Consider the following 20718-nt stretch of genomic DNA (forward strand, 5'->3'; position numbering starts at 1 on the left):
ATAACCCAGAGATGCATTTTAAATAAAAGGACACATTCTACTCATGTAAAAACATGCTGATTCCCAGACCGTCCGTGGGCCGGATTGAGAAGGCAATTGGGCTGGATCCGGCCCCCGGGCCTTAGGTTGCCTACCCCTGGCATGGAGATAACATGGTGAGCACGAAATGGCATTGTTTACAAGCAGGTTGAAAAGAACTGAACAGGGGTTATCTGTTCTAATCCTTTTTATCATTTACTCTATGTGGAAGCTTGATGTGATATCTCTCTCTCTCCCTCTCTCCCTCTCTCTCTCTCTTTCCCTCCTTCTCCTCACAGGTTATCTAGGTTATACCAGTGGACTCTCCCTCACCTGTATGTGTTTCTTCCTCATCTCGGTGAGTTGACGGGAATTTCAGAAGCGCGGTCTTCTCCCACCTGGAGAATTGTGTTTTCTTTATAAGCTGCCAGGTCTAATAGGAAATGGGTATCCAGGGCTGCTAATACTTAATGCAGAAATGAATTTTGGGGCAGCTTCTCCCTCCATTCCTTGTTCCTTTTCCAAGCTTGGTATTCAACATCAGTTTTCATTCCCGCCATAAAGGTGATCTACAAGAAATTTGAGATTCCCTGCCCCCTCAATGGGACGCACTCGGAAAAGCCCCCCGTCTACTATAATGGGAACAATGGCACTTTGGGGTCTGATGATGACGACGATGATGTCTGTGCTGCTGAAGTCTTCACTGTCAACTCCCAGGTTAGTAGGAGGGATCCTGAAAACTTCTGGGGGACGTGTAGTGGCTTAAAAGTGGCTGCAAGGCATAGAGAAACTGCATCAAATGAAGAGCTTAGAAGTGAACTTGTAGATTTTTATGGGAGATCTCATAGCCCGTGTGTGTGTGTGTGCGCGTGCATACTTCAGACGTGGGTCTGAAGTAGGGATCCGGGTGGCGATGTGATCTAAACCACTGAGCCTCTTGGGCTTGCTGATCAGAAGGTTGGCGGTTCGAATCCCCACGACGGGGTGAGCTCCCGTTGCCCTGCCCCAGCTCCTGCCAACCTAGCAGTTCAAAAGCATGCCAGTGCAAGCAGATAAATAGGTACCACTGCGCCAGGAAGGTAAACAGCGTTTCTGTGCACTCTGGTTTCTGTTACGGTGTACCATTGTGCCAGAAGTGGTTTGGTCATGCTGGCTGCATGACCCGGAAAAGTTGTCTGTGGGCAAACGCCGGCTCCCTCAGCCTGAAAGCAAGATGAGCGCCGCAACCCCATAGTCGCCATTGACTGGACTTAATCTGTCCAGGGGTCTTTTACCTTTTACTTCAGAAATACCAGAAATACCTTTTACTTCATTTTCCAGTAAGTGAGGAAGACGAAGTTTGCCAAGCAAACTTGAGTAAAAACTACGGGCGGCTCACTTGGGCTTGCTAGGGACAGGGGACTCCAAAAAGTTTGAGAAATTATGAAGCCAACCCCTGACAAATCTGTTTCCAAAATGTTTATGTATACATCAGATACTGTAATTCTGGAATGAAGCTAGGATTACTTTTACTCATAAAACATCAATGTAGTTTAAACCAGGAATGGGCAACCTTTTCCATGAAGGGCCTCTTCTCCTCAGGGGTGGCATACTAGGTGGGCAGGATTGGTGCAAGAAATGGGTGGAACCCCTCCTTTTCTGCCACTCCCCTTGCACTCATTTCCCCCACTCTTTGTTATGTGACCCTAAGGTCACAGGCTGATGATTCCTGGTATGGACCTACTGAACTGGGACCTGCTGAATTTTCCCTGCATAATTGACTGAGCAGTTTAAAAAAAGACAGTCTGTAAGTATAAACTTCAAGAGCAGGTTTCATATTTAGGGACGAACTTCTCAGGTAATATAAGAACAGCCTTTGCTATAATTAATTCCCGTAATAGTGAAGAAGCTACTGTGAAGTTCATGGATGCAGATGAAGCATTTGATGCGCTAGAATGGTATTTTATCTTCTCACTTTCAGAAAGATTAAATCTGCAGTGATTGGCATGAATTCTGATATACCAGTTGTGAAGCAAAGGATGGCCAAACTCTAGTATGATGCCCCAGTGTCAAAACCTTACTATAATGGTAAGGCACAGGAAGGGAAAGAGCACAGAAAAAATGTGTAAATATACACCTTCCATTTTGGAAATTTAAACATGGCATTGATGTCAATGTTTGCCATCGCTTTTCAGTTTTGCCAGTAGCTTACTTCTGAATTTGTAGCTTCTGTTTTCATTGCCCCAATATGTTTATTATTAATAACACTACTACTACTACTACTACTACTAATAATAATAATATAAGTAATAGATCCCAAAAATAATTCAATTCATTTTAGTGTTGTTTAATAGCAGGGGTAGGAACCTCCAGCCCCCAGACCAAATACGGCTCATCTCAGGCCTCTGATTCCAGTCCAATTGGCTTCTGCAAGTCACATCCTTACCAATATAAAAGCCAATCAGACTGGCAAAGCAAGGATAGGGTGCTTTGTGTTGCTTACCTGACAGCCAGTTGGGCAGGCATAGTAGAGGTTTGTGTTGCTGTTCCATCAATCAGCTGCCATTTCCAAGCTGCAGGTGAGAAAGGGAGCCCCGTTTGCACTGCACTGTATGGAGGTGAATGGGTGAGTGTGAATGGGTGAGCCAAAGTCCAATGCACAGAGCTTAACAAAGTGCTTGAGAGCCAGCTAGTTGTTGGGTGTAGTGCAAGAGTCTTTGCAGCTCCAGTAGCACCAAGCACTGTACATTGAAACTTCTATTGAAGCAAGAATTCCTGGGTTTCGGGGGCGGCAAGTGGAGCAGATAACCGATTTCTACTCCCTCTCCTTTCACAGACGGCCTACGCCATCCCCATCCTGGCATTTGCCTTTGTCTGCCATCCAGAGGTTCTGCCCATTTACACTGAGCTGCGCAGGTGCGTAAACTGCAGGCATGATCGAAGGTTAAAAGAGGGGAAGCCTGTTCTTTTCCAACGCTTTAAAAGGGGGTAAGGAAGAAGAGGGGGGAGTGCTATGGTTGACCCCTCCCCAAGAAGGGTAGGAGAAAGTGCAAAAGATTCCCTTTTTTCCAAAGAAAAAGAAACATTGGACAAAAACTCTCTAAATTTAAGAAGAATCTGGCTGCTGGATCATGCCAGTATAGGCCAGTATCCTGTGGCCAGCCAAATACTGTGGAGAAGCCCACAAGCAGGGCATGAGCCCAACAGCACCCTCCCCCTGCAATAAGTTTCCCCAAACTACAGGGGGCCCTTCTAACTCTTAACAGGGGGAAAGCGGGGGGCTGGAATAGGAGGAGCACATCACAGGGGAGCAAGGACAGCCTTATTGAACCCGGGATGCTGCCCGGGGGCTGGATTCCCACCCAGCCATCATAAAACATCACCACACCCACTTGGAATCCAGCCAGTCATCATCTCCAGGTCACATGAGTGGCAGGTGCCCTTCTCTTTGGGAAATGAGAGGTTGCCCCAGAGGCCTCTGGGATACCCTCTCAGGCCTTGGAGGGGGAACCTGTTATCTTTGCGTGCTGCATTTTGATTGGTGCTTGGGGACCAGCACTGACTGAGGGTTTCCACCTTGAATGGGATAGACCTCAAGTCTCCATTGTCTGGCAAGGGCTTGGGAGCCAGAAATCCTAGGTTCTGTTTCCCGACACCACTCTGAAAAGGGATTGGCGCTAAGTATAGGTTATAAACCGTAGATGTGAACTCTCTGTGCTTTGCCTAGGGCCTCCAAGCGCCGGATGCAGAATGTAGCAAATGTCTCCATCCTCGCCATGTTTGTCATGTACCTGCTGACCGCCATTTTTGGCTACCTCACTTTCTACGGTAAGGAACAACCTCCCTCAGTAGGTAATAATGGGGGACAAACCATTTAACTATCTTTCATGCACAGGAACAGAGAAGCAAACAGCCGTCCCTCCTATGAGGTAGAATGATGCAGTAGCATCAGACTTCAAGGGTCATGAAACAGCAACACTTTGTTAGTTGCAGGTGGTGACCATTTTAGGCACATTGAATTGATGCTCAATCACTGGTGCACAGGTCCTTTTGGACCTGAAAGGGTACGGAATGGGGGTGGGGCCTGTATTAAATTTTCTATTGCTGTGTAGTGTACACAGAATAACTTCCCCACTCAACGGTACAGTCGTGATAGGATGCACTTTAAGAACGTTATATTGGATACAAAATAAAAAAATGAGTTGCACAACCAAGTTGAAAGGAAAAGTGTGCACGTTCTTTTTTTGAGCATGCAGGCAACTGTCTTTTAAAAAAATAAATCCTAAGGGAATGTGTGCATATCCTGTTTGGTTCAGCTCCTGTCATGCTGGGGGCAAGGCAGATGGGAAGCGAGAGATGGGTAGCACAAAAAGTAGAGTCTTTTATTGACTCAGAACAAGCCTGACATGAAAACTTTACATTGGTCTAGGAGTATCACATGGTGCGCTCTGCGCCCCCCCCCCCCCGGGTAAGATGCTTCCTGGCCAGACTGGCTCATACTGAGTCTGACCATTGGTCTGTCTGGTTCAGCATCGTTTACATCAGAGGTGGCCAACCTTTTTATGCTAGGGAACACACTTAGAATTTTGACAAAGTGTCATGAAAATCAGTCACAAAATGGCTACCATGATAACATAGTACAGTGGTACCTCGGTTTATGAACACAATTGATTCCGGAAGTCTGTTCATAAACTGAAGCGAACTTTCCCATTGAAAGTAATGGAAAGTGGATTAATCTGTTCCAGACAGTCCGCGGAGTACTTAAACTGAAGCGTTCATAAACTGAAGCAAACTTTCCCATTGAAAGTAATGGAATGTGGATTAATCCGTTCCAGACGGGTCCGCGGAGTACTTAAACTGAAGTGTTCATAAACTGAAGCATGGGTGTAATTGGTTCTGGAAGTCTGTTCATAAACTGAAGCGTTCATAAACTGAAGCGAACTTTCCCATTGAAAGTAATGAAAAATAAATTAATCCGTTCCAGATGGGTCTGCAGCGTTCATAAACTGAAAATTCATAAACCGAGGTTCCACTGTATATATACCGGTATATATATCACAAAATGGCTGCTGTGGGGTGTGCATGACACAAAATGGCTGCCACGGGTGTGACATAAAGGCTTCGGTGTTGGAGAGGCTGAGCAGGAAGAGTGAACTGTCATTCACAGTGGATTTTTGAGGGGATATTTATGGAGACCTGTTGTGGGTTCCATAGGAGATGCTGGTGGTCACATTGGCAACCGTGGGCACCATGTTGGAAATCTCTGGTCTCCCCTTATAGGCAACAGTTTGTCAGGGTCTCAGACAAGTCTTTCCCAGCCCTACATAAAGTTGATGTGGATTGAACATGGGACTTCCTGCATAAAAAGCACATGCCCCCTCTCTCGCTGAGCTAACATCTCTTCCTTTCCTGGCCAAAGATTGATGGTGGCACAAAGCCCCTAATCTACACCCCGATGTCACTCCTGTCTCCAGCTCAAGATCTTTTGCCAGCTTGAGAACTAATGCTGACGTGGCGCCCTAAAGTACCCTTTTAAGGACCTTTCTGATGTACCAGTCAAAAGCCCTCCCCTCTGGCCCCAGACCCCAGCGTTTCACATCCTCCACCTCTCGGACTGATAAGTATATCTCTTCTCCTTTCTGGCAGAGAGTGTTGAAGCAGAGATGCTGCACACTTATATCAAAGTTGACGCCATGGACAAGCTCATCCTTTCTGTGCGGTTGGCTGTGCTGCTGGCTGTGACCCTCACGGTGCCTGTGGTTCTGTTCCCAGTAAGAGACTGCCTTTTTCATCCCCTGTTGCAGCGTCAAGTGGCTTTCCTCCCCAAAGCACCTGCAGTTAGTTTCTCTGATCTGGCTCCCTTCCTCTCTCGCTGCCATCCCAGCTCAGTGTCAGAAGCGGGACCCGCATTCTGAGGTCAGGGATGAGGCAACTTTTGTCCCTCCAGATGTTGCTGAGCTACAAGTCCCTCCAACTCCAGCTGGTCAGTGCTGATGGGACTTGTCGTTCAGCAACATCCGGAGGGCCAGAAGATTTCAAACATCTGATTTAAAGGTAAAGGTAAAGGGACCCCTGACCGTTAGGTCCAGTTGCGGATGACTCTGGGGTTGCGGCATTCATCTCGCTTTACTGGCCGAGGGAGCCGGCGTACAGCTTCCAGGTCGTGTGGCCAGCATGACGTAAGCTGCTTCTGGCAAACCAGAGCAGTGCATGGAAACGGTACCTATTTATCTACTTGCACTTTGAAGTGTTTTCAAACTGGTAGCTGGGACCGAGCAATGGGAGCTCACCTCATCGCGGGGATTTGAACCGCCAACCTTTTGATTGGCAAGCCCTAGGCTCTGTGGTTTAAGTCACAGCGCCACCCACGCCAGCGCTGTTGGGACTTGTCGTTCAGCAACATCCGGGGGACCAAAAGATTTCAAACATCTGATTTAGGCACTGGCTGAAACCAGGCTTTCCCTGAGAGGTGATCCAGCTATGTCAATCTGCTGATACGATCTGTTGCTCGATAGATGCATTTGTTTTATCAATGTAATTTAACGGTTGAATTGTTGTTTGCTACCATGATGCGTATCTAGGCATTGGCAGTATACAGATTCATATGCAAATAAATAAAAATAAATGTGAGCAGCTATTAAAGCCCCTGCCTTTGAGCAAAGACAACCCAGTGCCCTGTAAAGCCTAACACTGATCCTGGGATAAGGCACGGTAACAGGCTATTTTTGCCATGGCAGAGAGATAAAGCTCCCACCTTGGAGACTTGCATTTGAACAGCGAGTGGCAGAGATCTCTTGCGTATCCCTTAGTGCCTCTTTGCCCAGTGTAGCTCACACTCTCATTCCCACCACCCACCACAGATCCGCAGGGCCATCCAGCAGTTGCTGTTTCACAAAAAGGATTTCAGCTGGGTCCGCCATGTCATCATTGCCTGCTGCCTCCTCGTTATTGTCAACCTTCTTGTCATCTTCGTGCCAAACATCAAGGACATTTTCGGAGTCATTGGTATGTATGACCTGTGCTAGGAAGGCGTAGCAGAGGGGCTGGGCTTCACCTTAACATTCATCACATGATCAGCAACCTCACAAGCAGTTTTTAAAAACTGGATATTGGGTGCCTGGAGGTGAGCAGGGTTTAGCATGCGGCAGTGAGTTTCAGGGTTTGTGGACGGGGAACCTCGCATTTGTGTCTAATGATTTTTTTTATAATAAAAATATCTTTATTGATTAAAAAAATACAAACAATAACAAGAAAAAAGGGGATACAAAAAAGATAACAGAAATAACGTAACTGGCATAAATTGAAATTAATAACATAAATTCAAAATTTAAGCCACCCAACACAAGATAACGCATAACCTGAATTAATTCTAACTATTGGGTAAAATTAAACTATATACATACCAATATATCAAAATAAGTCCCCAAACATAAGTGTAAAATATACCATAACAATTTACTCATCGTAACTTAAAAGCAACTTCCAATTGCTAATGTATCGTTTCCCTTATTATATCATTGTATCTTGCTTTGATTCTTATGATTTAATTTACCAAACTAAATAATTAAATTACTTCTTAATCTCTTAATATCTACATACATCTTCCCATATATTCCCTTAATCCAAACAAATCATTAACTTTGTTTCTATACCTTCTCTTCTAAAATACTCTTCCACATATTTCCATTCGACTTCTAGCTTTTGTTTTTGTCTTGGTGTATTCCTAATTGTGTCTAATGATAACCGCTGTGTGTGTGGATTGTTGGAGCGGGTGGGGAGGGCGATTTTCTTGAGATTGTGCCGGGGAGGGAAGAGTGTCATGTTTTGGAGAGTCTCTTAAAAGATCAACCCTCTGACCTGGAGACTGGAACTCATTCTTTGCTCCTTGCTGTGGTCTGCTCCCTGAGCTGTTTGACTGGCAAGGTGACATGGGAAGCCTTTGGTTCCTTGGCATGGGGGGAATGTGCCTTTGAGAGCCTTGGTGCTGCAGAACCTGGTTTAAGGGGCTTCTGTCTGCCAGCCTCTGATTCAGGGATCATTTGATCACCAACATCAGACTCAGAGTCAGGATGTGATGCTGCTTTAGATGTTAACCTAGGATAGCCACATACCCAAGAATATGTTCCCTTTTTTGACTCTTTCCCCCTTCAGGAGCCACGTCGGCCCCCAGCCTCATCTTCATCCTTCCGAGTATCTTCTACATCCGCATTATCCCCAACGAGAAAGAGCCCCTGAGATCCAGATCCAAAATACAGGTACCAGATGCTGGCCGGTGGGTGGGAATGTGAGAGGCCCCATTAGAGGGAAGGGAAAGTGGTTCAGTGCGGTAGGCCAAAGGAAATGGGGGCGGGAGCTCAGTCAAGGATGAGAGGAGCCCATGGGAGGCCAGGTGAAAGTGTAGCTGTTCCAAGCTTTTCTTGGCTGAAAATGCATTTATTTTTACCCTGCTTTTCAGACAGTTCACCTCCATTAAAAGAGAGAGAGAGAGGGAAGCCCTGTCGATGAGTTTGCAAAGATATACAAGGGAAGGGAATAGGAAGAGAGGGAAGAGATTCAAGCTAAGATTGAGCTGAGGTGGCAAGAGAACGGCTTGGGGGTTCTAGGCTGTGAGAGACACCTGTTCACCCATGAAACTTCCAAGCCTAGTATGTTGAAGACATGCAGTTGGTCCGCCACACCTTCTAGCTGCCCATCAAAAATCATTTTAGCAATTGTCAACATAATCACAGCTGGTTTTCAGGTCTCTCTTGAGACTCCTGACACACCGTAGTAAGGCATTGGGGGGGGGGCTTCCCATATAAAAGGTAGAATGGGGCTGAATCCAAGAACTAGCATGGCAAGTGGGATACTCTGTTTTCAAGTAGGGGGGCAGCCCCCTCTTTCCCTCCCCACTTAGACCATGCAACCCCTCCCTCTCTCCCCACCGAAGCTTGCACGGTATTTGGAATTGGGACGGCGGGTATCATGCCTTCTTCCTCTTTGTCCTTCACAGGCCGCCTGCTTTGCTGCCCTCGGCTTCGTTTTCATGGTGATGAGCCTCAGTTTCATCATTCTTGACTGGGTAACGACAGGGAAGAGCAGCGGAGTGGGGCACTAACCCCCTCCGTGTCCCCCCCCCCAAAGACACAGTGGTTCTTACCATGGAGGACCGTTTACTGACAAGAGACGTGCCATCATCCTGTTCACCCTCGCTCATCCTGGAACGGCACCTCCTGTCCATTGCTGTGGGGAAGTGGCGGAAGGCACCCTTCGTCGTCACGACAGCGTAACCTGGAAAGGCGGCGGGGGGGGGGCTTCTATTTGGCCCTTCTGGGCTCTGGGGCCACGAAACAGGTGATTGGAAAGAGGCTACCTGTTGCCACAGAGCTCTCCTCGTTGGTCGGTTTTGGTGCTATGACAACCCGCGTGACCGTTACATGCTTTTGGCTCCTATGGTAGCAGCACAGAGCTCCTGGCCTTCTTTGGCAGTCAGGCTGTGGCCAGCCATTGCTTGTCACAACAAAACTGCACAGAGTTTGGGGTTTATACTTTTTGTGGGGGACGGGGGTGGGTCCAGGATAATAGCGCTCTCTCCTCGCATGCTCTCTGTCTTACTCAGCATTTCGTCATCGGGAGGAAACTCTGGGTGTCCCTCTCTTGTCATTGCAGCAGTGGCGCCCGGCTGTCTCCTGTGTTTTGTTGCCAAGCATGCAACCAGGCTCCTGCTCTTTTTGCTGCCATAGAGGCAGAGCCTCCACCTCACTTCTCTGTCCCTCTGCTTGGTACCAACTATGCCTGCTGTGCCTGGGGGTTTGTAGCCCCAAGTTGGAGTGCCAAAAGCCAACTGTGCCCCTAGTGGACAATCTAATTCAGAGGTCAGCAAACTTTTTCAGCAGGGGGCCGGTCCACTGTCCCTCAGACCTTGTGGGGGGCCGGACTATATTTTGAAAAAAAAATATGAACGAATTCCTATGCCCCACAAATAACCCAGAGATGCATTTTAAATAAAAGGACACATCTACTCATGTAAAAACATGCTGATTCCCGGACCGTCCGCAGGCCGGATTTAGAAGGTGATTGGGCCACATCTGGCCCCCGAGCCTTAGTTTGGAGACCCCTGATCTAATTTATTTGCTAATATTTAATTTGGACCTGGCTACCAGACCAAAGATTACAAAGATAACCACCCTGGTGTTGTCATAGTTCGTGTCAGGGTTTCTGTTTTTTTTTCTGATAGGGCCGAGGTCTGGGGTGTTGAAGCGAGGGAGGGTGGGCAGGCTCTTCCCAGCTCTTAGGTGGATGTGGTGTTTTGAAACAAGGTGTGGAAGGTAGCAGGAGGGAAATGGCTTGGTGGAGTCCCCCCATCTCGTCGCTTAGGAGAAGGTCCTTGTGCTGCCCTGTTGCAGATCCTAAGGCCACCCCAGAAAGATTAATTCTTCTTAATGCTGAAATGCTGCCAGGTTGGTTCTCTTTGGGAAACTCCCTGAGCTTCACTATTGACTCTCCTAACATTAGGCTGAGGCTTCTCTCTTTTGCCCTTTTCAGCCGACTCTTGCTTTTCCGCAGCACAATGCATTACAATTGACACTAATGTACAGCAAGCATAAATAGGTCCAGCTGAAGGACATTCAAGCAAACCAGGGAGAAATGTTTACACTACGGGTACTTCCGTATTAGGCATTTAGTGTGGAACAGCTACACTTTGTTTACGAGCTTTTCATGGCAAATCTACATGATGGCATCGTCAAATTGTCTTCCTCCTGCAATTTTTACCTATGCAACTTCCTTCTGTCTTCTCTCAGACTACAGATTTTTTTAAACAAACGAACTAACTAACAGGATTGAAGGGCAGTCTTTACACTTGCAGATCACCTTAACCCCAATTTTCTATCTGCTATAAAGATGTCACTGTGACCTTTCTGGTCTGTGACATTTTAGCCAGCTGTCAATCTTCTAATTTGCTCCTTCTGCCTATGTTTTTTTTTTAAAAAATTAAAATAGTTACGCAAAAGCACTTAAATGAAAAAAGTACTTTAGTGTTGTTGGTTTTTTAAAAACAAAACCAGACTCCACACACTGTCATTCTCCCTTTTCACATTCAGTGCCATTCGATTTCTTTGGTGTTTTTAATTTAGTTTTTGTCTTACTTTATAACACCGAAGTGATCTTGCAACGACACTGAATTTTTACAAAGCACTTTTACAAAAATGATTCAAAAATCAATTGGAGGCAATTGCTATAAGATGCTATTCTCGGGTGAATTGTTGCTCCCTTTTCTGCATGGTTGTGTTAGGTGTAAAAAGAACATCGTTGCCTGTGCATGCGCAGAAATTGCAATTCCCCCCCCCTCCAAAGCACAGGAAGCCTATTGCAGCTGTGCAGCTTAAAGCAGAAGAGCAGTGCTTGGTCAGTGTTGGGAGCCACCAGCCTGAAAGTCCCTTATGATCCTTCCCCATTCAATGCCATTTCTTCCTTTTCCTGCACCCCTTCCCCCAGCCTGCAATCCTTTCTTCATTTTCTCTTTGAACCCTGTTGAAAAACAACAGCCGAGAGCTGAACTACAGCCTGCTAGAGCCCCGATGTATTTTGCCAGTTGGGTCAGAGCAGTCCCTACAGGGTGGCATGGCCGTTCTCAGGCAGGGCTGTTTTAAAGGCAGCAAATTATCAACTATAGCCTTCATTTCTGCCGCTGTGCCAGAGCGAAAGGGGATCGCGCCCATTGGGTTTTCTGCCCCCCAGCACCAAAGTGCAGTGGACTGTATTACACTTTGGACGTTTAGCGTCAAGGTGAAATGAAGCAGTGAAATGGAAACTGGGGTTCCATCCTCTTCTGTCGAATTCCCTTTGCCCGTCTGGCAAAGAACTGTTCCAGGGCAGTTTTCTGGATCTGGAACCTTCTCCACTTCAGTGTCCTGTCTCTTGTCTTCCATCTCCAGTTATTTTGTCTTTTCCTCCTCATTTGTTCACCCCTTTTTAACACAGATATCAGAAATCATCCTGGCCTCCATGCCAAGGATGCTGCCGTTACCATGGCAACAACGCTTCCTTCCTTTTCCATATATTAATGTTCCTTTGAGTGGCGTTGTGCGAGTGTTGAACTAGTTGTGGCCGTGCCTTGCTATTGCTGGTGGGTGGCAATCTGTGAAGGCTGGTCACTAGCCACAACTGGTAACCACTTTGAATCATGGACTTGAAAGGGATCTCAAAAGATCATAGAATCAGAGTTGGAAGAGACCACAAGGGCCATCCAGTCCAACTGAGGCGGTGACTGAGAAGAGATGTGATAGCCATCATCAACTATCTCAAGGACTGTCACATGGAATAATAGAATCATAGAATCATAGAGTTGGAAGAGACCACAAGGGCCATCCAGTCCAACCCCCTGCCAAGCAGGAAAAACCATCAAAGCATTCTTGACATACGGCTGTCAAGCCTCTGCTTAAAGACCTCCAAAGAAGGAGACTTCACCCCACTTCTTGGCAGCAAATTCCACTGCCGAACAGCTCTTACTGTCAGGAAGTTCTTCCTAATGTTTAGGTGGAATCTTGTTTCTTGTAGTTTGAATCCATTGCTCCGTGTTCCATCTATGGATGATGGAACTAATTCATGCCTTCCAAATACTTGAAGGTGGCTAGGAGATCACCTTCTATGGACTGCCGAGATGGTGGTCACCATACCTCAGGGGTGGCAAACCAGACATTGCTGGACTGCAACTCCCGTCATTCCTGATAGTTGCCCTTACTGACTGGAGTAGATAAGAGTTGGGGACAGATACCCCCACCCCAAGCCTATCATCACATGCTCCCAAGCGGGATTTGAAAATAGTACATGATAATAAGGGACCCAGGTGGCGCTGTGGGCTAAACCACTGAGCCTAGGGCTTGCTGATCAGAAGGTTGGCTGTTCGAATCCCTGTGACGGGGTGAGCTCCCATTGCTCGGTCCCAGCTCCTGCCAACCTAGCAGTTTGAAAGCATGTCAAAGTGCAAGTAGATAAATAGGAACCACTACAGCGGGAAGGTAAACGGCGTTTCCGTGTGCTGCTCTGGTTCGCCAGAAGCGGCTTTGTCATGCTGGCCACATGACCTGGAAGCTATACGCCGGCTCCCTCGGCCAATAATGCGAGATGAGCGTGCAACCCCAGAGTCGGTCACGACTGGACCTAATGGTCAGGGGTCCCTTTACCTTTACATGATGATAAATCTCCCCTTGACCATGTTTCCTCTATCATCAATAATAAGCCATTAATAACATATATATATAAAACCAATGCTTTAGATGCATTAAACTTTATCTGCTTCTTTTACCTGTCTCCATTAACTTAACGACAATCTTGGGAGCTCAATATTTTCTATTTTCTTTTTCCTGCTAGCTTTTCTTCTTTGGACAGATTGGGAACTGAGATCCTTGGTGGCTTAGTTTAATGGTCTTGACTCATTTTCTTTCTTTCTTTCGTAAATCTTATTTATTGATTTTGCACACACAAAAACCAAGAAAAAAGCAAAACAAAAAAAGACCATAAATTATCCATTGATTTCCCATCCTCCTCTTCCATGGTTTCAATATTTACCTTTAGATGCTGTATATTTCGCATATACTATTCAGTGCATACATTTTAACCTATTTATATCAAAAATTTACGCTGATGCTCATATTTCAAGTCCTGCTCGCGTTTTCATCTCGCTATAATAGTTCTTTAAATGCTCAATAAAAGGTCTCCAGTCCTCAAGGAATATTCCATCATTTTGGTCTCTAATCTTTGCTGTTAATCTTGCCAGTTCTGCATGTGTTTTCAAAAGCCAATCTTCTTTTGTTGGAACCTTTCCTTCTTTCTATCTTTGGTCTTTGGGCATACAATATTCATGCTGCTGTTGTTATATACATAAAGTTAGCCAATTCTTTTGATACATCGTTATTTATAATTCCTAAAAGAAAAGCTTTGGGTTTCTTGGGAAACCATCAACTTGAACATCTTTTTAATCTTATTATATATCATTTCTCAATAGTCTTGACTCAGTTTCATTGGAGTTGTGCAGATACCATGACGTGTAATTCCCATAGCTGCCAAGTTATCCCTTTTTTACAGGGATTTTCCCTTATGCTGAATAGGCTTCCTCGCGAGAAAAGTGAAAACTTGGCAGCTATGGTAATTCCTGCTGCTATAGTTTAGGTAATTTGGGGAGGGGGGGGGCTTTTTAAGAATCACAAGAGTTGCAGAAGGCTTTCTCATTCAATCCTCTGCTCAGTGTAGGAAATCCAGAGATCTAGAACAACTCTCAACAGATGACTGTCTCTGCTTGAAGGCTTCCAGCCAGAGAGCCTGCCCCATTGGTTCCATTGCCAAAGTGATTTTGCTGCCAAAAGGTTTTTCCTAATGTTAATCCAAAATCTACCCTCCTGTAACTTAAACCCCTGGTATCTAGTCCTGTTCTTTAGGACTTCAGTCTTTGTCCTATCCATAGCTGCCAAGTCTCCCGTATTCCCCAGAAAACCCCCATTTTTCCAGCTGTCCCCAGCCGAAAAAACGGATTTTTTTGTTTTTTCCTGGTTTATTCTGGCGCGGTGGCCATTTTGGAACTGGGCGGAGCATGCTCAGAAGTGACTTTTGATGCTGCTCTGCCCAGCTCCAAAATGGCTGCAGCACGACTTCTGGTGCGACGGCCATTTTGGAACTGGGCACAGCAGCATCGAAAGTCACTTCTGAGCATGCTCCGCCCAGTTCCAAAATGGCGGCAGCGCTACTTCCGGTATGCTACTTCCGGTCCGGTCCCTTATTTTTCAGAGAGGAACTTGGCAGGTATGGTCCTATCCCTGTGAGCATAGCGTGTATGCCCAAGTTGTTACTTACTAGTCGCACATGGCACCATCAATGTGCTTGGCGTAACTTAAGCAAGAATAATAATAAAAATAGGTCCCTGCCACAAAGAGCTTGCAAATACAAAATTTAGATTAAATTGGAAATGGTTAAGCTAGAAATATTAGGGTTCCTACGCCTTGTGGAAGGAGGAGTTTTAAATCAGAGGCTTCTTGCATACTCAGATGTTATCTGAGTATGTTATCAGCTATATCTGCCAAAATACCTACACAACTTTTTTAAAAAGTACAGTAGTACCTCAGGTTACAAACGCTTCAGGTTACAAACGCCTCAGGTTACGGACTCCGCTAGCTTGGAAGTAGTACCTCGGGTTAAGAACTTTACCTCAGGATGAGAACGGAAATCGCACGGCGGCAGCAGGAGGCCCCATTAGCTAAAGTGGTACCTCAGCTTAAGAACAGTTTCAGGTTAAGAAGGGACCTCCGGAGCGAATTAAGTTCTAAACCAGAGGTACCACTGTACAAGAACCCTAATAGTGAAGGACTGGCCATTCCCAGGTTAACAGTGTAGTCCTATGCATGTGAAGTAAGCTTCATTTAGTTCTAAGGGGCATACTACTAAGTATGGTTGCATAAGATTGCACATAAACTGCTTTCCAGATCTGAAACAGCCCACAACTCTGTGATCCACCTGCAAAGGGTCCCTGGGGGTCAGAGCTTCTAAGCAGAAGTATAATTATCACGGATCTTCTCATACAGCAATAAGAATTGTCCATTCCTGTGGGCATCCTACCGTCATATTCCATTTTACCTCCACCACAATATACTTTTATTTGGGACAGTCTTTAGCAAATGGGTGTTCTGTCGAGAGGTTTTCTTCTGAGTTTGCCTTCCGGTTTGTGCTGTTGTCGCTTCCTTTGTGCACAGCTTGCCTCTGTCTACCCAGAGCCCCCCTCCATATTGGTGTTTTATTGCAGGTGTGTTCTGCTGCATGCTCTTGACACGGTAATGGATTAATGGTGGGTTTTTCCTGCTTTTGTTTCTTACGTGACACTTGCCCAGTGCGACCACATTTTTGCTACAAATAACCTATAACACATCAGTTGTGGTATAAACAGTTGTGGGATTTCAGCAGGAAGTTACAGGATGCTCGCTGATTGGAAATGAAGCAGCGTGACCACCCCAAAACGTTTTCAGGCACACACAGTATTGATTCTGTACGACCACAAATAATCATGAATGTGCAATCAAAAGGATGCCTTCGGGCAGGCTAAGTTGTATGTAATGTTCCTATCAGATGACCTCAACATGTGGACCTGTTTAACAGAAATTTGATCTACTACATGCATGTTTGCTAGTATGTATACCGAGCTTTGGAATTCTGAAATTGTACAGCGTTTGGGAGCTATGGAAATGCACACTTTGAAACGAAGATTTCCACACAAGTGGCGTCCTCTCCTGAAACCACTCGAGGAGGAGCTACTTGTCCACACAACACAGTCTACCTGGTTTCATCAGACATATATTGCGGAACAGATCCTGCATCGCTTCAAAAGCCATTCCACTGCTACTTCTAGGTGCCCAGTGGTGGACCTAGAGGCCTCCTGAAACCCATGTCTCTCTGCACCCAAGGAGTGCTTGTATATTTTGCCCTTGAGGTGCTCACCATCCCATTGCTGAGTCCACCGGATGGTCATTTTGAAACACCAGAGGAGATAAGAAGCATATTACAGTTGTCTAGATCAGTGGTTTTCAACCAGTGTGCCGTGGTACTCTGGGGTGCCTTGAATGGTGGTCGGGGTGCCATGGGCAACGCTAGTCTCCGTCGCTCTTTCCTTCCCTCCCTCTTCTGATGCCCTTTCATGTCTCTGCCTCCCAAAGGCTTGCACAGCTGTTTGTTGCAGCAGCTCTGGCTGCAAGCTCCCCAGGCGAATGGTGCCTCTAGAGCTGGCCAGGGGGTGCTGGTTGCTAGGAGCTAAGGCAACCTTGGAGTATGCAAGCAAGCGGGCGAGGGAGCCCAGCCATTCAGTCCACCAGATCTTGCTGTTGGGAATGGGCAAGAGAAATGGGAGGCCTGGCAGGCAGTGGCTGCGCTGGCCTTCCTTGTGCTTGCTGTGCGAAAGGCCGGCATGGGAGCTGAATGCCTGGTGCTGAGGGGAGCCTTTCCACCTTGCAGGCTGCTGCTACCATTGATGCTTCCCAAGGTAAGGTGCTGGTCTCATGTTCACCTTTGGCTAGTCTCTGTTGAGCCTCTAAGGCTGGGGACAACCTCTTCCCAGGCCCCTGTGGGGCAGTGTGAGGAGGCACCTCTCTTTGGGCAGATGGGGCAGCCCAGAGGACTCCCGGGGAGAGGAGAGGGGGCTGAGGGAACCCTCCACAAAGGAGGGTATTCGAAAAAGGGTGAGAGGCTGCCAGCTCTGCAGGGAAGGGGTGACCTAACTGGGCTCCTGAGCCCCACAGGGGTGCCGCAGAAAGAATGGAGTTGGTCAAGGGAGCCATGGACTCAAAAAGGTTGAAAATCTCTGGCCTAGATAGTAGCTGCTGCCTTCTTCCAGATCTAGTTAGACTGGGACCAGAAGCAAGGAGAATGCTAGATAGGGCACCTGGCTGAGAGCACCCACCTCTACTGAGCCAATCACCCGACTGGAGGGTCCATTCCTACAATTGATGGGATAGGCCTCCCTCTCTCACACACACTACCTGTTCAGATCCCCACCTTTATTTTTCTCCCCGGCTTCATAGGTATATCTCGCTACAAACGCATCTTCCCCACTCGTGTCCAGGTGGCCTGTAACTTTCTGTCCTTCCCTCTCTCCCTTCTCCCCATGTCTGAAAATCTCTGGAACCTTTTTAACGTAGACTCAAGGGCTCTATTTCTGCTTGGGGGGTAGGGGAGGGGTTGGGATTCAAGGGAGGAGGGAACACAAATTCAAAATGTGAAATGGATGTAAGGACACAGTATTTGTATAATTTTGGAATGCAATAAAGAATGACTGACTTTCCATTGAGGCAGTCTGAATGCTTTTACGTATGTGGTTTTTTGTTGTTGTTTTTTAAACAGTTTACATACCTTCCAAAATAGTTTTTCAAACTTTTGTACATGTGCGCACATGTAATTTATACTTGCACGCAAGCATATTCGCTCATACTTCCATTGTGAATCAACAAAGGAGGCAGGGGGGAAGAGTACATTGTTTTTTGCCATCTTTCATATTTTAATATCGGAATTTGTATTACAGTGGTGCCTCGCTTAACGAATTATTGTATTACAGTGGTGCCTTCGCTTAACGAAATTTCCGCTTAACGAAAGGTTTTTTCTAGCAGAGGTTGCCTCGCTAGACAAATTCGTTTTATGAAAAATTTGTCTAGCGAATCGCGGTTTCCCATAGGAATGCATTGAAATTCAATTAATGCGTTCCTATGGGCAAAAAAAAAAATTAAAAAAATTCAATGCATTCCTATGGGATTCGCTAGATGAATTTTTCATTATAAGAAAAGACCCATGGAACGAATTAAATTCGTCTAGCGAGGCACCACTGTATTTCTTTTATTTTTAAATATTTCTGCACTGCTTTTCTAGGCGAATGCCCATCCAAAGTGGTTTACCTCAGTCAAAACTGCAATTATGATGATGATGATGATGTGTGTACACCCACCATTACAGAACACGTATGGAATAAGACCTACCTAGCCTCTATTTAGCAAAAGGAACAAAAATGACTCAGGGGAAGGCCAACTGAAACAAGTCTTTTAAGGCCTTCTGACCCTGAAGTGTAGCCCTCAGCCACAGTTCTACTGAGTTCCAAGTCTGTGGGGCCACCATGGAGAAGACCCCCCCCCAATGGTCACCCAGCTCCTGGATCTAAGGGGATGGCCATTCCAAGAGTACAGCATGGTACAGGTGCAAATGCAGGTGGGCACATAAATAGCTCAAACGATTGAGGGCTTCAGAGGTTAAGACCAGCAATTTAAATAGAACGGTGCAGGGGTGGGGCATCTCAGGTGCTCAGGGGTCAAAAGTGCCCCTTGAGACTCTTCCCAGGCCACATCCTTGATAAGCCTGGCTTCTTTTCATCCTTGAGTGTTTCTCCCTGGCTGCAGATGTGGTGCCATGATTCTCAGTTGCCTGGATGAAGGTCAGGTGTGAGTGCCTCTCTTCCTACTCCTAAAAGTTTGTCCGAATGGGTGTGTGTGCTGTAAATGAACACAGTCTGGGTCACAGCCTTCATCTTTACCAGTTATTATTATTATTATTATTATTATTATTATTATTATTATTATTATTAAACCTGGCCCATCTGGCTGAGTTTCCCCAGCCACTCTGGGCAGCTCCCAATCTAGTGTTAAAAACAATACAGCATTAAATATTTAAAACTTCCCTAAACAGGGCTGCCTTCAGATGTCTCTTAAAAATAGGATAGCTGCTTATTTCCTTGACATCTGATGGGAGGGTGTTCCACAGGGCGGGCTCCACTACCGAGAAGGCCCTCTGTCTGGTTCCCTGTAACCTCACTTCTCGCAATGAGGGAACCGCCAGAAGGCCCTCGGAGCTGGATCTCAGTGTCTGGGTTGAACAATAGGGGTGGAGACGCTCCTTCAGGTATACAGGACCGAGGCTGTTTAGGGGTTTAAAGGTCAGCACCAACACTTTGAATTATGCTTGGAAACGTATTGGGAGCCAATGCAGATCTCTCAAGACCGGTGTTACATGGTCCCGGTGGCCACTCCCAGTCACTAGTCTAGCTGCCACATTCTGGATTAATTGCAGTTTCCGGGTCACCTTCGAAGGTAGCCCCACATAGAGCACATTGCAGTAGTCCAAGCGGGAGATAACTAGAGCATGCACCACTTCTGGTGAGACAGTCTGCGGGCAGGTAGGGTCTCAGCCTGTGTACCAGATGGAGCTGGTGGACAGCCGCCCTGGACACAGAATTAACCAGTGCCTCCATGGACAGCTGTGAGTCCAAAATGACTCCCAGGCTGCGTACCTGGTCCTTCAGGGGCACAGTTACCCCATTCAGGATCAGGAAGTCCCCCCACCCACCCCCTGTCCCCCCAAAACAGTACTTCTGTCTTGTCAGGATTTAACCTCAATCTGTTAGCCGCCATCCATCCTCCAACCGCCTCCAGGCACTCACACAGGACCTTCACTGGTTCTGATTTAAAAGAGAGGTAGAGCTGGATATCGTCTGCATACGGATAAACATCCAGCCCAACCCCCCTGATGATCTCTCCCAGCGGCTTCATATAGATATTAAAAAGCATGGGGGAGAGGACGGAACCCTGAGGCACCCCACATGTGAGAGCCCAGGGGTCCGAACACTACGGCCCAGGAGGAAGGAGTGGAACCACTATATAGCAGTGCCCCCAGCTCCTCTAGACGGTCCAGAAGGATGTCATGGTCAATGGTATCAAAGGCCACTGAGAGATCCAGCAGAACTAGGAAACAGCTTACACCTTTGTCGCTAGCCCGCTGGAGATCATCGACCAGCGCGACCAAGGCAGTTTCAGTCCCATGATGAGGCCTGAATCTCAATTGGAAGGGATCCAAATGGTCTGCATCCTCTAGGCGTGCCTGGAGTTGTTCAGCAACCACCCGCTCAATCACCTTGCCCAAGAATGTAAGATTTCAGACTGGGCTTTGCTTCTTTATTTGTGCCTCAATCTTGTTGGGTATCTTTGGGCAGGCCCTCTCAAGAGGTTCAAGGAGACCCAAGCCACCTCCTGCTCTTGAGGGCCATAGCCATAGTGATAATAAAAAAGGAACAGGAAAACAAGGCACTGAAAGAGAAAAAGAAGGAAATCGCTTGATTTTTTTAAATTATCATTTAGTAAACTCTTCTCTAGTCTTTTGCTGGGCCAATGCACTAATGCGCAGCTCTTGGGCGAATTCGTTTTGTCACGTTTTGCTCCGATGCACGTATCTGGG

At 46.6% G+C, this 20718-nt stretch overlaps 1 protein-coding gene across 1 annotated transcript in view; it reads left to right on the plus strand.

The window, feature by feature from the left end:
* Positions 1–10796, plus strand: part of SLC38A5 (solute carrier family 38 member 5) — a 46963-nt gene extending 36167 nt beyond the window's left edge. Inside the window, exons 9-16 of the mRNA XM_035140340.3 lie at positions 318–376; positions 583–735; positions 2834–2913; positions 3725–3825; positions 5644–5768; positions 6858–7002; positions 8149–8252; positions 8990–10796. Coding sequence (XP_034996231.2) covers positions 318–376; positions 583–735; positions 2834–2913; positions 3725–3825; positions 5644–5768; positions 6858–7002; positions 8149–8252; positions 8990–9094 — 872 coding nt within the window. The 3' untranslated portion in view covers positions 9095–10796. The remainder of the gene's footprint in view (positions 1–317; positions 377–582; positions 736–2833; positions 2914–3724; positions 3826–5643; positions 5769–6857; positions 7003–8148; positions 8253–8989) is intronic.
* The last annotated feature ends 9922 nt before the right edge of the window (positions 10797–20718 follow it).

This window comes from Zootoca vivipara, chromosome 15 (assembly GCF_965207765.1).
Source record: "Zootoca vivipara chromosome 15, rZooViv2.hap1.1, whole genome shotgun sequence".
NCBI lineage: Eukaryota > Metazoa > Chordata > Lepidosauria > Squamata > Lacertidae > Zootoca > Zootoca vivipara.